This window comes from Canis lupus, chromosome 5 (genome assembly GCF_011100685.1).
Source record: "Canis lupus familiaris isolate Mischka breed German Shepherd chromosome 5, alternate assembly UU_Cfam_GSD_1.0, whole genome shotgun sequence".
NCBI classification, from domain to species: domain Eukaryota; kingdom Metazoa; phylum Chordata; class Mammalia; order Carnivora; family Canidae; genus Canis; species Canis lupus.
This window is the reverse complement of record NC_049226.1, coordinates 16,375,327-16,391,843: the sequence shown is the minus strand read 5'-3', so window position 1 is coordinate 16,391,843 and position 16,517 is coordinate 16,375,327. Positions and strand designations below refer to the sequence as shown.

The 16,517-nt window shown below is 40.3% G+C and overlaps 1 protein-coding gene across 3 annotated transcripts in view; it reads left to right on the top strand.

Annotated features, from left to right (window-relative positions):
• RNF214 (ring finger protein 214) overlaps nucleotides 1-16,517 on the top strand; it is a 47,271-nt gene that overhangs the window by 1,190 nt on the left and 29,564 nt on the right. For 2 of the 3 annotated variants that reach the window (XM_038536039.1, XM_038536040.1), the window contains exons 2-6: nucleotides 421-539; nucleotides 2,840-3,350; nucleotides 4,050-4,109; nucleotides 8,300-8,440; nucleotides 12,114-12,253. In XM_038536039.1, the coding sequence (XP_038391967.1) occupies nucleotides 424-539; nucleotides 2,840-3,350; nucleotides 4,050-4,109; nucleotides 8,300-8,440; nucleotides 12,114-12,253 (968 nt within the window). In that variant the 5' untranslated portion in view covers nucleotides 421-423. The remainder of the gene's footprint in view (nucleotides 1-420; nucleotides 540-2,839; nucleotides 3,351-4,049; nucleotides 4,110-8,299; nucleotides 8,441-12,113; nucleotides 12,254-16,517) is intronic. The other variant, XM_038536041.1, reaches the window with a different exon arrangement.

Sequence of the window (16,517 nt, the reverse complement as noted above, 5' to 3'; positions counted from 1 at the left end):
AAATTAATGCACGATGCTTGTAATGATTGTCGGTGATTACTAGGCCCCCAGGTGCACTGTCGGTCAGTGAGCATCAGGTAAATAGGCACGTGGACCATTTGCAAGATTCCCACAGACTAGGAGTCAGTTTGAAATGACTGCATTTCTGCCCAAAGTGAAAAGGCTTTGCACAGACTCCTACAAATTTATATGAATCCTCACATTTCTGAGGGTTGATGTCCACCAGGGCCCGCGGGGCCCAGTGGCTCTTTTAAAACCCTGCTCCAGAAAAACTCTTGATTATTTTCTGCTGGGACTCAGCTTTTTCTTTATGTTTCTTTCCTGGAACAACTCTGTTGTGTGGACGTTCTGAGGGGGAAAGATAACACTTGTTTTGAAATTTGGAAACTTGCAGCCTGTAATTTGTTTCTGAACATGCAGAGCATGATGGCGGCGGCGTCCGAGGTAGCTGGTGTGGTGTCCAATGCCCCCAACCCTCCAGAATCGTCTTCTAGCTTATGTGCTTCCAAATCAGAGGAAGGTCTCCCAGACGGTCTAAGGTAACGTGCATATACTCTACTGGGCAGATTTCACTTGGGTGAGGGGCTTATGTTCTGCAAGCGTAGCTGGGCTTTTCTCTCCTTGGCTTCAGAGGCGCTGCACAAGAGTGAGCCTTTTAAAGATAGGGGCTGTCTGGTCCATATGTGCATTCATGGTACCTAACACGACATCTGGCACTCAGCAGGCGTGCCAAGTGTTTTGTAGAGTACGTAGAGTGCAGGGGGTTAAACTCTTCTGAAAAATGCAAATATTTCCTCAGCCTTTTTTTACATGGACCTATATGTTCATTTAATTGTATATTTGTGATTTGATACCTGTGTATATATCTACATGTTACTATGTATTATGATTATGTATATCATAATGATATTACGTATCATGCCTGTGTATGTATGTCTCCTGTATTACATAGAGATATAGGTATGTACACATCTGTACATAAAGCACATGTATGTTCATGCATATACACAGATACATGTTTATCTATGTTACCTGCAGATAAACAGCTTCGTTAGTATAGCTTGCTGCTCCACGTAGATATTTTGCCTCCTTTCTGAACTCTCCAGGGCTGAATTAGGATTGCCCAACCTTGCATCTTACAATGCTTAACACATAGTTAATGTACAGTGGTTGTACTAAATTATGTATCCCACCTCAGCTCTTCTGTAGAGTACCTAGGACCTAATATAATAGGTTGATACTGTACTAACAGTTTTATATGTATTAACACATTTAATCCTCATAACAATCCCAGGAGGGAGGTGCTAATATTATTATTCCCATTTACAGGTGAGGAAATTGAGACCCAGAGAGGTTAGTAACTTGCCCAGGGTTGCCAAGCTACATGGGAGTCAGGGTTTGAACCCAGGCTTGTCTGACTCTGTAGTACGTGATAAATACTGGTTTACATGAAGAGAGCTTTGTTGGCAAAGGGGTAATGGAAAAAAACATGAAGGGAGCCTAACCGTAAACTTGGATCTTCATTTTGTAACTAGAGTCAGCCACATGCTCCTAGTAACAATAATGGCAGCTGGGGCTTTTTGAATATTTACTGTGCCAGGCTGTGTACTAAATACTTGAGATGCAAGATTTCATGTCATCCTCACAACAATCCTATCAGGTCAGTCATATTTCTGTTAAATGAGATTAAGTAACTTGCCTGGAGTCAGACAACTGGTAAATAGCAAGAGTCAGGATTTACACCCCGGGACTGTACCATATATGCCCAAATCAGTAATTTAAGTGTCTTCCCTGCTCCCCCAGGTAACTCTCAGTAAGGATTCAGCTAGAAGTGTTTTTTAAAGGCTCATATCACAGTATGCTCTCAGTTGTTTTATTTTGAACAACATATGCTGTTGAAGAGAGGAAGGCACCATGACCTAATGACCTAAAGCCTCAGTCAGTACTGGCTTGGGGTACTTAAGCGCATCATTTGATAGAATCAGTTTTTTTTTTTTTTTTTTAAGAAAAGAAGGGGCATGAACTCCAATAAAAAAAATAAATATTAAAGAAAAAGAAAAGAAGGGCCAAAGAAATTTAGCACAGATGTAGTCTGTATTCCTGGGTGGAAGGCTTATTGTTGCAGATGTTAGATGTCACTGTAAATAGGTTTTAAACATCTCTTCAAAAAGCAATACGTTAAGTGGCCGTGACAAACAACAAAACAACTATCCCAGTGTTTATACATGTGTATATATTTGTCTGGGATAAAAGTTCTACTGACAGCTTCAGTTTTGGATTTGAAATTGTCTGTACTGCAGACAGCTTTAAGTGAGGATGCCATGCTCTGGATAACTGTTGAAGAACCTAAAAGGTGGTTCTTGTTCAAAGATCTGTGAGGAATTTGGATGAAATATACCTTAGTGAAATGTGAGAGTGTAATAAAAACAGGATTTCTAAATAAACCTTTTATTTATTAGAACGTTACGTGTAATTAAGTTAGTACATGTAACTGAATGAAATATTCTAACTAGCAGTAGGCTATTTCATCAACATTCCCCAAAGTTATTCAAACTGGACCTCGGAAATGTGGGGCTCTTCAGCGTCATTTACATGTGTTTCTTTACGGTCACTCGACAGGAAATGTCTCTCTCCGGCACCCAGGCTCTAACCACCAAGCTATACTCCCTGCATGTGGGATCAAAATCTCTGGATAAAGACTAAGTTCCATGTCATTCTGATAATTTGGGGGGCTTATGTAGTCTGGTTTGGTTCTTGTAGTCATTATGTCAAAGGTATTATGTATTTAATCCTTAAGATTGGGCGAAGAGAGAAACTTTTTATCTTATGTTTTTGATAGCCCCAAAGACCCTGCACAGAAGCACAAGAACTCGCCTCTGTCGAGTGTAAGTAGCCAAACGATAACCAAGGAGAATAACAGAAATGTCCATTTGGAACACCCAGAGCAGAATCCTGGTTCATCAGCAGGTGACACTTCAGCAGCGCACCGGGCGGTTTTAGGAGAAAACTTGATAGCCACAGCCCTTTGTCTTTCTGGCGGTGGGTCTCAGTCTGATTTGAAGGACGTGGCCAACACAGCAGGAGAGGAGGGGGACACATGCCTCCGGGAGAGCCTCCATCCCGTCACTCGGTCTCTTAAGGCAGGGTGCCATACAAAGCAGCTTGCCTCCGGGAATTGTTCTGAAGAGAAATCCCCACACGCCTCCATCCTAAAGGAAGGTAGCGGGGACACAGGCTTGGATTTCCGACCTGTGGTGCCTCCAGCAAATGGGGTTGAAGGAGTCAGAGTGGATCAGGATGATGATCAGGATAGCTCTTCCCTGAAGCTTTCTCAAAACATTGCTGTACAGGTCAAGTATCAAGTTTCTACTACTAAAATGGAATTTGGGATATTTATTTATATATATTTATTTATTGAGGGTAGGAGACCTTTCTTCACAGGTGGTAGAGAACTACTCTGCCTTGTTTTTTTTTTTTTTACTGGCAACTGTCGTACAGTTTTCATACAGTAATGCTATGGGATGTCGTCCTTCTGGTGTTCAATAAATAATAAAGCCAGGATCTAATCATGGCAACTAGGAACTTTATGACCTACCTATAATCTCTTTCACTAATTGATGAGTGTAGGTCATATTCATATTTCCCATCTTTGTCCTTGCAGGAGGAATCCTTGTTAATTCTCTCCTACATCTTAAGAAGTACAGTGTATCCTGCCTCCTAGTGATTGGTGTGCTCTTTTGTAGGAGGAAGGATGGGCACAATAGATTGTAGGGGGCAAAATTCTAATTTCACACTTGAGGCTATCTCTCTGTCAGTTCTTGGGTCTTGTTCAGGTTACTTTGTGGGATAAATGTTCAGTACAATATTCATGTCAGTGTCTGTTTGCCAGACCTACAGTTCTCTCGTTATGAAGCCAGTAAGGGGAACACAGAAATGTAGCTACTTAGTTAGTTGTGGCAGATTTCTAGGTAAAATTACTAAAGAGTAAGTATTCAGCCTTTTCAAATGTCTCTGAATGGTTCTGAATATAGTTGTTTCTTTCTTTATAGACTGACTTTAAGACGGCTGATTCAGAGGTAAACACAGATCAAGATATTGAAAAGAACCTGGTGAGTACTTAAACTGTTAGTGAATATATGAGACTGTTAACTCAGACTATCTAGAATTATATCATCCCAGTTGGAAAAAGTACAGGAATCTCCTTTTAAAATCCCTAACAGTGGGACGCCTGGGTAGCCCAGCAGTTGGCCACCTGCCTTGGGCTCAGGTTGTGATCCTGGGATCCGGGATCAAGTCCCACATTGGGCTCCCTGCGAGGGGCCTGCTTCTCCCTCTGTCTGTGTCTCTCGTGAATAAATAAATCTTAAAAAAAAAAAAAAAAAATCCCTAACAGATGGTCAGCTAATTTCTTTCTACTTGCTTACTTCCAGAGATGGGAAGCTTACTACTCATAAAGCAGTTGATTGCATTTAAAAAGGAGCTCTTATTCTTAGATCTTGTTCTGAAGTGATGATAGCACTTCTCACACTTCTTGTTTTAGTGAGCTCCTAAGCTGTGTAGAGTAAATCCAAATCTTCCTTTACTTTTTGGCCCTACATATACTTGAGGTTTTCTTATGCCTCTTCCTCTTACCCCTCAAGTCTGAATCTTTCCAGAAAAAACATTCCTACATGTTTTTAAATTTCTTTTTTTCTTCATAGAATATGTTTTCTAGGCCCTTCCATCGCCCTGATTACTTTTCCACTGGAACATGTTCCGTCTTATCAATATTGCTTTGAAATTGTGATCCTGAAGGGATGCCTGAGTGGCTCAGTGGTCGAGCATCTGCCTTTGGTGCAGGGTGTGATCCCGGGGTCCTGGGATTGAGGACTGCATCGGGCTCCCCACGGGGAGCCTGTTTCTCCCTCTGCCTATGTCTCTGCTTCTCTCTGTGTCTCTCATGAATAAATAAACAAAATCTTAAAAAAAAAAAAAAAAAAAGAAAAGAAAAAAAGAAAATGTGATCCCGAGAACTAAATACAATAATCCAAATACAGAATAATTGATTCATAACACAGTGGGGTTCTTGTTCTTTCTATCATGTCAGACGCTATTTCTCAAGGCGCCCTTGGCTTACTGTGGCAGTCTGCTCACAGTGTTGAGCTTTCAGCCAAACTCCCATCAGGTCTTTTTCTGGTGTATTGTGGAGTTGTAGCTTCCCTTTGATTCCCAATAATTGAGTTTTAAAACCTAGAGAGCTGCACATTTATCTTTGTTAAAAGGTCTGTTTGATCTATTCCTCCCTGACATTTCATGGCAAAAACCTCCACCGTTAAGGGTATGGATCAAAGTGTATAGTTTTCAAGAGGAAGGATGATGCTGGGAAAGAGGCACCCTAACATCAGGAAGAGGTTTTTAGGGTAATGTGTATTAACTTAGTGGAAGAAAAGAGAAAAAAGGCTTATAGCAACCAGATAAACAAGTGGATCTTTGGTCAAGTTGAAGAAATCGAGAGACAGATGGAAGAAAGGAAGTTATGGGAATACATTAACCAGATGAAGTAAATAAAGTTTTTAAAATACAGGGTAGCAGCTTGGGAGTTATTCATAACAGGCAGGTAAAAAGATCCTAGAGTTGACAGAGATGTGCTGGGAAAAAAAACAGACTAGAAGAGCAGTCCCAGGAAGGGGTGGGGGTGGGTTTCGCCTTTTGAACACTTACTCTAAGCACTTCACACACAGTATTTTGCCCCACAGTTCTATGGCGGGGTTCCCATGACTGTAGTAGTCCAAGGGGGCCAACTAAGTTATTAATAAGCTTTAGCATCAGTCTGAAGCAGGAGTGGAAACTAGCAAGTCTTTGGGTGAAAAGAGGCCCAGGGTTATGTTTTGTAAGGCTGTATTCTTTTGAGTGGTGGGATGGCTCACATGCTTTCATTTTATATTATTTTATTTTTTCAAAATTTCCTTTAAATTCGAGTCGGTTAACATACAGTGTAGGCCCACATGCTTTTAACAAGGCAGTGGAACTAGGCAGGTGTTAAGCTTGGTGGCAATACAAGAAACTTGGCTCCTGTTTAGTTTCCCTTTTTGTGCATTTATGGTAATTTCCCACCGTCTGCATTTGAAATCATAACTTCTGGTCCTTGGAACCAATTATACACGGATGAAACAAAGTAACTTTGGCTTGTTAAGATGAGATGATTTGGAACAAGTAGTTTAGGATAGCCTCTTGATTATCTCTTGGCATATACTAATAGCATGTACCTTGAGACTTCTTTCCCTGAGACTTGTGGTTCCCCTCACCCCCGGCCTGTGTTCTAAAGATGCATTGTGAACAGAGAAGGTACCACAAGGAAATAAAGAGAAAGAGGTGTGCTGAAGAAGGAAAAGATTCTTATCTACTAGTTGCGTATATTGGTTCTTAACCTTTTTAAACTTTTCTTGGATTAAAGTCCTCTTGGAATCTTTTGAAAACTTTAATTCTCATCTCAGAAAAATTTATCCTCCTTACCGTGTTCCCTAATTTCAGAGAGTTCAGAGATCCCTGAGGCCCATCCATAGATTCCAGGTTAGGAATCCCTGTAAAGATGTGAGACTAGAGTCATCTGGGGGCCTTCTTCACATTTCAGCAGCTGGGCTAAGGCCTAGTTTATTCCAAAGTTAAAGTTAAAGTCTAATCTTTTTTTTTTTTTTTTAAGATTTATTTATTTATTTGAGAGAGAGAGAGAGAGCATGAGCTGGAGGGGTAGAGGGAGAGGAGAGAGAATCCTAAGCAGACTCTGTGCTGAGAGCAGAGCCTGACACAGGGCTGGATCTCATGACCCTGAGATCATGACCTGAGCTGAAAGCAAGGGTCAGACGCTTAACCAATGCACCACCTAGGCGCCCCACTAAAGCCCCATCTTGAGAGCTTAGTTTTTATTATCATAATGTGATAAGTTTTCCTTCATTTACTTCTAAAACTTGTTTTTTTCTTTGAAAATAGTTCTCTTTTAATCAATAGTTCAGTTGAATGCTTTTGATTTAAATTTTACAAGTTCTGCCTTATAACAAATGTGTTTGTTTGTTTGTTTGTTTATTTATTTATTTATTTTAAAGACTGAGAGAGAGCATGTGAGCAAGAGGGAGCAGGAGCAGTGGGAGAGAGAGAAGCAGGCTCCCCAGTGAGTGGGGAACCTGATCTGGGGCTCGATCCCAGGACCCTGAGATGACCTGAGCCCTGAGCCAAAGGCAGACACTTCACCGACTGAGCCGCCTAGGCGCCCCCAAATATGTTTTATATTGACCGTTTTAGCATCCCTTTGAAATGTAACCATCACTTTTTTGATTTATGGATATGGGGAGGCAGAGCTGAGCTGTAGTCCTCAGAAGCCTTACTTCTACTCTTATTTTACATGAGAGCTTGCTGATTTGCCCAGTCTGAATACCATATTCTCCAGACCTCTAGTGGATTTGTCCATTTTTAGTGCTAATGACCAATAAGCAATCCTGTTTTCTGGATGCAATTTTGAGTAGGTGTTGTGTTTTTTTGTTTTTACCCATTCATTTTTTTCTTGCTCTGATAAAGTGTCTCCTTTCTCTTATTCCCTAGAGCAGAGATTGGCAAACTTTTTCTGTAAAAGGTCAGATGGTAAATGCTTATGCTTTGGAGCTATATGGGCTCTGTTGCAACCATTCCAGTCATTGTAGCATGCGTAAAAGCTGCCTATAAGCCATTGGGAACGGCTGTGTTCCTATAAAGTTTATTTATAGGGATGCCTGGGTGGCTTAGTTGTTTGAGCATCTGACTCTTGATTTCGGCTCAGGTCATGATCTCAAGGTTGTGGGATCCCTGCTCAGCTCAGAGTCTGCTTTTTTTCTCTCCTCCTGCCCCTCCCCCTTCTCATGTGCACACAATTTCTCTCTCTCTCCCCCCGAAATGAATAAATAAATCTTAAGGAAAAAATTTATTTATAAAAACAGACAATGGTTGGATTTGGCCCACAGGCTATACATTGCCAACCCCCCTGCCCCTGGCCTTAGAGCAGTGCTGTGCAATAGGATTTCCTGTAATGATGGAAATGTCTTATATCTGTGCTGTCCAGCATGGTAGCCATTTGTTATTTGTGGCTAAAGAGTACTTGGGAATGTGTGACTGAGGGGCTATATTTTTAAATTTCCTTATTTTAATTACCTTAAGTTTGTATAGCCACACATGGCTAATAGAATGTTGGACCCTGCAGCCTAGAGCTCTGCACAGTGTCTTGAACAGGCACCTGGTGAATGATGTTTTTTGCAACTAAATAAGGAAATTAAACTTTTCTTTTATTACAAATTAGGACAAAATGATGACGGAAAGAACCCTGTTGAAGGAGCGTTATCAGGAGGTCTTGGACAAGCAGAGGCAAGTAGAGAATCAGCTCCAAGTGCAATTAAAGCAGCTCCAGCAAAGGAGAGAAGAAGAAATGAAGAATCACCAGGTACCCTGCTTATGTTAAGTCTGTCAATAAGTAGGGCTATACTCTCTAATCAAACTATAATTTGTGTCTGAATTAATATAAGCTAAAGAGCAATATTTATCTTTTTAAGGGTTGTCTTAGAATTTTAAGGATAAAAAAGAACCTTTGAGGGCATCTTGTTCAAACTCTCACTTTTTTTTTTTTTAATATTTTATTTATTTGAGAGAGAGTGTGCATGCACACGCACCATGAGTTAGCGGAGGGGCAGAGGGAGAGAATCTCAAGCAGACTTTCACTGAGCACAGAGCCCAACAAGAGGCTCAGTCCCACGACTCTGAGATCATGACCTGAGCCAAAACCAAGAGATGGACACTCAACCAACTGAGCCACCCGGGTGCCTGCAAACTCTCACTTCTATTATAGTTTAGAGAGCAAGGTTATTTAATATATTTTGTTGACATAGCTGACTGTCTACCTTGAAGACCATGTGATTAGATTCTGGCCTGTAGTAAAAAAATATAATTCTAGTAGATTAAAAATCTATGAAAAGGGAAAAAATGTAAATTAGGAGAAAATTTAGGAGAATATTTAGAAAACCTCGAGTTGCAAGAGGTCATTTTAAGCCAGGCAAAAAACCCAGAAGCCACATAAAAATGAATCAATTTAATTATGTATAATTTAAAATTTGTAATATGGCACATGATACCAAAAACAGCAGAAGATCAGTGTTAGACTGGAAATTACTTGTTTCACATCTGATGATGGGTTTAATATCCACATCTGTGTTCTGAAACTCCTACAAATTCATGGTAAAAGTCAAATACTCTAGTGAAAACCCAGGAAAGGATAGTATATAGTTTCCTAATGCTGCTGTAACAGATTACCGTCAATTTGGCAGCTGAACACAATACAGATTTTTTATCTCACAGCCCTATAGGTCCAAAGTCCAACATGGGTATGACTGGGCTAAAATCCAAGTATTGCACGGTTGCATCACTTTCTGGGGACTCTAGGGGAGAATACCTTTCCCTGCATTTCCAGCTTCTAGAAGCTGCTTGCGTTCCTTGAATTGTGGCCCTATTTCGCATCCTGAGAGTCAGCAGATTTGCATCTCTGACCATCCCTCCCTAATCACATCTTTCTTGGAGAACTAGGAAAGGTTCTCCGCTTTTAAAGACCTGTGTGATTAGATTGGGCCCATCCAGATGACTCAGAACTATCTCCCCACATCCAGGTCTTTACCTTAGTAATATCTGGACGGTCTCCTTTCCCATGGAAAGTAACATAGTCACAAGGGCCCAGGGATTAGGTTAGATTGGAATGTGGACATATTTTTGGGGGGGTAGGGATTATTTTGCCAAACAGTTATGAATAGTGGGGCACCTGGGTGGCTCAGTCAGTTAAGTGTCTGCCTTTAGCTCAGGTCATGATCCCAGGGTCCTGTCAGGCTCCCTACTCAGTGGGGAGTCTGCTTCTCCCTCTCCCTCTGTTCCCCTTCCCCACCGTGTGCTCTCTTTCTCTCAAATAAATAAAGAAAATCTTTTTTTTAAAAAGATTTTATTTATTTATTCATAAGAGACAAGGGAGGGAGAGGCAGAGGGAGAAGCAAGCTCCACGCAGGGAGCCTGATGCAGGACTTGATCCTGGGACTCCAGGATCACGCCTTGAGCCAAAGGCAGATGCTCAACCACTGAGCCACCTGGGTATCCCAATAAAGAAAATCTTTTTTTTTTTTTTTTTTAAAGATTTTATTTATTTATTCATGAGAGACACACAGAGAAAGAGGCAGAGACACAGGCAGAGGGAGAAGCAGGCTCCATGCGGGGAGCCTGACATGGGACTTGATCCTTGGTCTCCAGGATCATGCCCTGGACCAAAGGTGGCGCTAAACCGCTGAGCCACTGGGGCTGCCCCAGAAAATCTTAAAAAAAAAAAAAATTATAAATGGTAGTATACAGAAGAGGAAAAGTAAGTGGATAATAAATAAATGAAAAGCTCAGCCTCAGCCTCACTGGTCATTCATTCATTCATTCATTCAGCAAATATTTTCTGAGTTCCTGATCCAGGCTCTACAGATTTAGCAGTAAAGGAAACATAGTCTCTGCACTGAATGCTTATTCTAGTTGGAGGAGGTAGACTGTACAAACAGTAAAAAATGGGAGTTAGGAAAATGTTTCTTAAAAGGATTAGCTACCATTCCTCTCTTTCCCCTCAAGAGCTTGGCAAAAATGAAATAAGTTGTCAAGGATGAGGGAAAATGAGCCCTTTTCAGACTTTGTAGGTATATGAATTGTTAAAACCTTTTTGGAGCAATTATTAAGAATTTTCAGTTAAGACTTAAAATGTGGGGGGGGGGGGGGAAGACTTAAAATGTGGGGATCCCTGGGTGACTCAGCAGTTTAGCGCCTGCCTTCAGCTCCGTGTGATCCTGGAGTCCCAGGATCAAGTCCCACATCAGGCTTCCTGCATGGAGACTGCTTCTCCCTCTGCCTCTCTCTCTATCTCTCTCATGAATAAGTAAATAAAATCTTAAAAAAATAATAAAAATAAATTTAAAAAAATACTTAAAATGTACTGTGATCTAGCAATCATATTATTATGTCTTTTCTATAGAAATGAAAGTTTTTATATGAAAGTGTAGACTTATAGAGTATTGCAGTATTGTGTATAGTTACAAAAAACTGGACTCAACTTTGATAGACTCTTTACATAGAATGGTTAGATAAATTTGATATATAAATATTATGTCATATGCTGCCATTTTTAAGTTAAATCTATGTATTTTAAGATTTATTTATTTATGAAAAAAAGAGTACATATGAGAAGGGGAGGGGCAGAAGGAGAGGAAAGAGAGAATCCAAAACAGCCTCTGTGCTGAGCACGGAGTCTGACAGGGCTTGATCCCATGACCCATGAGATCATGACCAGAACTGAAACCAAGAATCATATGCTGAACCTACTGAGCCATCTAGGTGCCCCACGTTAAATCTATATTGGCAGTATATTCACGTCAAGTGAAAAAAAGCAGGATGTAGATAATATGTATAAAATCCTCTCATTTGGAACAAATACAAAAGCAAAGAAATACAAATATGAGTATGGGTGTGTTTGTGTGAGAATAAAGATGTGAAAAAATAATACACAACAGTGAACATGTTAATTATGCATTGAGTTGGCATTGATTTGGGAGTGACTTAACTATCACTTCTCTGTTACTCCTCTTCTAACGACAAGTATAGATATTTTTGTTAAAGGAAAAAAGGATTCAGAAAAACCCCCTCACACATAATAAAGTAGAACTTTAATAAAACAAGACTGTTTTTGAAAGAAGTAATAAATTCCCACCCTATATAAGAATGCCTTTCTCAGCATTCTCAACAGGTGTTCATTTGGACTGTATCTGAACACGGATAATGGAAAGGTTATTGCTTCTCAAGATAGTAAATTCCATTTTTTAACAGTTGTGATTGTTAGAAATTCTTTCTTTTGCTGAACTGAAATCTGCTTCATTGTAACTTCCTTGCTTACATCTGAATACTGGCTTTCAGAGCTCCTCAACCCAATTCCTTCAATTCAACTTGAGTTTACTAAAGCCAGTGTGTTAATTTGTGTTAGTTGAAAATAACCTTCTGACCAAAAGAACTAATTCATTTCCTTCTTTATCTGTGTGTGACTGTAATTATGGGGGACTCAGGAGATACTAAAAGCTATCCAGGATGTAACAATAAAGCGAGAAGAAACAAAGAAGAAGATAGAGAAAGAAAAGAAGGAATTTTTGCAGAAGGAGCAGGATCTGAAAGCTGAAATCGAGAAGCTCTGTGAGAAGGGCAGAAGGTAAATGCTGCTGTTAAGAATAAAACCACTGTGTGCATGGGTATATTTGTGCATATGCATCCATTTGTGTTTGTGTTCCTAGTTTCTTTTCTTTTGGTCCAATTTTTGTTTGAGAAACAAGTGCACAAATAAAATCCTCTAATGATTTTTAGCTTTTTCGGCACCTTGTGTTAGAGCTAATAAAAAAATTTTCAGATTCAGTAATACCTTGAAATAATAGCAGCTGATTGTTGGGTCCTAAATATGATCAAGATTTTGAAATGCATCTAACACCTGGCTTCACTTGCTTGGAACCTGATTTTTTAGAACTTCAGACTGACTGTAGGAATACCTTGATTATGTTACTCAGTACTAAAACAGATTTCCAACAGTAACATTTTAAGTAAGCTTTTGGAAATAATTATTTAGTGGGTCTTTGTTCTCATCTGGGTCCTGCAGCAAGAGCAAGGTGCACATAGAATTTGGTCAGATTTTCAGTTTTCCAAGTTTCTTTTTCTTTTCTTTTCTTTTTTTTTATAGCTATCAACACCAACATTTTTTATTTTATTTATTTATTTTTTATTTATAAATTTAATTTGCCAACATATAGAATAACACCCAGTGCTCATCCCATCAAGTGCCCCCCTCAGTGCCCGTCACCTAGTCACCCCCATCCCCCGCCCACCTCCCCTTCCACAACCCCTAGTTCGTTTCCCAGAGTTAGGAGTCTGTCATGTTCTGTCTCCCTTTCTGATATTTCCCACTCATTTTTCTCTTTCCAAGTTTCTTAATACAGAAATCAAAATAGCTATGAACACCGATGGTTTTATTTAAATTCTAAAATGTGCTTTTATTTATCAAGAAAATCTTGGCCTTCTGATGAGTCAGAGCACTAAATGAAAAATAGTAAGCTCATTGGTTAGATCATTTTCGAAGTTTGAAAGATGGTAACTGTGAAAGGTCAACATGAGAAAGAACATTTGGGAAAGAGCCTAAGGACCAGTCTGTTTTGTTGAGAATCGAATGATAATGATTCAAAGGTGGATCAGTTGTCCATGATGATCCATGCATCAGCAATTATGAAGAGTGTGCTAGGAACATAGTGCTATACCTGGCATTGTTAGTGATCAAAACCCCTGCCATTCCCCATCAACCACATGGCCTCTGCCATTGTCTTCACAGGCTGTTGGGGGTGGGGAGAAGTGAAACAGAGACGTGGTACAAGCAACTTAGCAGCAGTCTTAGAAGGCAGAGGCTGGGAAGATGAGTCTATCATAATTTTAGGCTCTGTGAAAGATTTCCTTTGGATAAGTACTCTGTACTGTTTAACGGATCTCTGATCAGTTTCTCTGCTTTCTGATAGGATAAGCCCACATAGTAATTGATACTAGTAGTTTGCTGCTCATGGTCTGGAACATTCACTTGGGCTTATTTTATGTGTCACGAGTGTCAGAATGATCCTGTCATTCTTTTCGTGGAATGTGGGGTTCACTTTTCCAGAAGTAGGGAGAAAAAGTCTTCTGTGTGTATCTTTGTTCTAGCAGTGATGTAGGTTTTGTTTTGCATTGTATCATCCATAGTAACTGTGGGCACAAATATTATGGTCATTGGAGTAATCTGCTCAGTCTGCCATCACAGAGCACCACAGACAATAGGTGACTTAAACAACATAAATTTATTGTCGCACGGTTCTAAAGGCTAGAAGTCCCAAGAGTAAGATGCTAGCAGGGTTGGCTTCTGGTGAAGCCTGTCTTCTTGGCTTGCAGACACTGCTGTCTTCATGCTCTGTCTTCATATAGCCTTTCCTCTATGTGTGCGTACTCCCGAGGTCTCTCCTCTTCATGTAAGGACACTGGTCCCACTGGATTGGAGCCTTATCCTTATGATCTTACTTCCTTAAAGGTCTTATCTCCAAATACAGTCACTTTGCTGGTGAGGGCTTTCACAAATAAATTGGAGGGGATCACAATTCAGTCCATAACAGTCATATTTTCTGTCCATAGCTCTCATTCCATTAGCCAACACTGACTATCTACCACGAGTCAGCCAACACTGACTATCTACTGTGAGCCAGACAGTATGGGCCTGGAAAATAGAAAGTCCTCAAGGAGTTTAGTGTTTAATAAGAGAAACAACAAATAAATAATTACAAACTAGCGTAATTATATCTTAAGAGTGGTGGTATGAGTGCATGTAGAGGAGGCTTGGAACCCACACTGGGCAGGGGGAGTCAGAGAGGGATTCCCAGATAAAGTGATTTCCAGAATTGAATCCTGAAAGATAAAGGGGAATATGAACACCAAATGCAATGCACGATCCTTGGTTTGATCCTGGATTAAACAAATGTACTGTAAAGAGCATTTCGGAATAAATGGGAAAGTTTGAATATGGACTACATACACAATATATACAGTATTAGTTAATATTGTATCCATGTTAAATATTTGGGATATTGTGGCTTATACTGTTGCATGATTATGTAGAAGGTTCTTATTCTTCAAGAGCTACTTGCTGAGGTTTTAGGGGCTAAGTGTTGTGATGTCTGTCATTTTCAGACGGTTCAGAGAGAGGCAAAGGGAATGTGGCACAAAGGGGGTAACAACTGATGAATCTAGATGAAGGGCACATGTTCACTATACTGTTCTATTAACTTGTCTGTTGGATTGAAACTTTCAAAGAAAGACTTACTTGGGTGGGGGTTGATAGAGGGAGGAATTAGTGGGGCAGAGAATAGGGGAAAGACGCTGCAGGGAGGTGGGGAAGAGTGACACCAGTGAAGTAGTGGGAATTACTTCACTGGCTGTGGGAATACTCGCAAAAGACTGTTCTATCGTGTGTTCAGGAGTTTGGGCTTTTCCCTGTTGAGGTACTGAAAGATTTTAAAGGAGGAAGGGTATTGGAGGATGAGATTTTCATTTTAGATAAATGACTTTGGCAGGTGGAAATTGGATGGGAGTAGTGTAGAGGACCAGTTAGGAGACTCATCTGTCAGAGCCTGCGTTAGAGTGACAGTGGCCCACACTGCAGTGGCGCCAGGTGGAAGGAGAAAACCTCACAGTGATATTGCATAAAGGTGAATTTACAGGGTGCCTGGGTGGTGCACTCGGTTAAGCATCCCACTCTGGGCTTTGGCTCAGGTCATGATTTCAGGGTTGTGAGATCAAGTCCTGTGTTGGGCTCCATGCACAGCATGGAGGCTGCTTGGAATTTCTCTCTCTCCCTCTGCTCCTGCCCACTCCCTGCTCTCTCTCTCTCTTTTCAAAAATAAATAAATCTTTTTTAAAAAAGTGAATTTACTTATTAGAAATCTGCTAAGTGCTTTGTACATGTTGAGGGTAGTCATTATGTATTCTAACATTGTAATTTCTAAAGAAGACATGCTGAGTTAACCCCCCACCAAAAAAGGAACTAATATTCAGTTTAGTCATATATTCATTGTTTTTCTCCTGGATACCTGGTTGCTTTGTCATGGACGTTATCTTGTTTTTGTGGGACACTTCCTAATATCCAACTTATATCCTTCAGGATTATTGCTGGCAGGAGGAAGATGAGACTTCCACGTGAGTGCTCTTCCAGGGCAGAACTTCTTTTTAAGATTCCTGCCTTTAATAGTGATTCATTGAGAATGGCAGCAAGTAGGACTCTTCCTCAATAAAAGATGGTGAGCTTGTGCTTTAAAGGACATCATCAATTGATTCATAGAAGTAGATTCATAACTTGGGGCAAATAGGAAAGCTGAAATATTAAGCATGATTCTTTTTTAATTTTTTAATTTTTTTAAAAGATTTTATTCATGAGAGACAGAGAGAGGCAGAGACATAGGCAGAGGGAGAAGCAGACTCCTCACAGGGAACCTGATCCGGAACTTGATCCCAGGACCCTGGGATCATACCCTACGCTAAAGGGAGATGCTCAACCACTGAACCATCCAAGCACTTCGATTCTTCTTTTTTAAAAAATGTTCTGAGCATGGGGCACCTCGGTTGTTCATTTGGTTAAGCGTCTGCCTTCAGCTCAAGGTCATGATCCTGGGGTCCTGCGATTGAGCCCCATGTTGGGCTCCCTGCTCAGTGGGGAGCCTGCTTCTCTCTCTCCCTCTACCGCTCCCCCTGCTTGTGTTATCTCTCTCCTTCTGTCAAATAAATAAATAAAATCTTGAAAAAAAAATTCTGAGCTTGCCTGATGAATTCATATGATAGAGTAATAGGTAAGTAGCTCATTGAGGGATTTATTGTTGGAGGAAGCATTTTTTAAAAAATATTTTATATATTTATGAGAGAGAGAG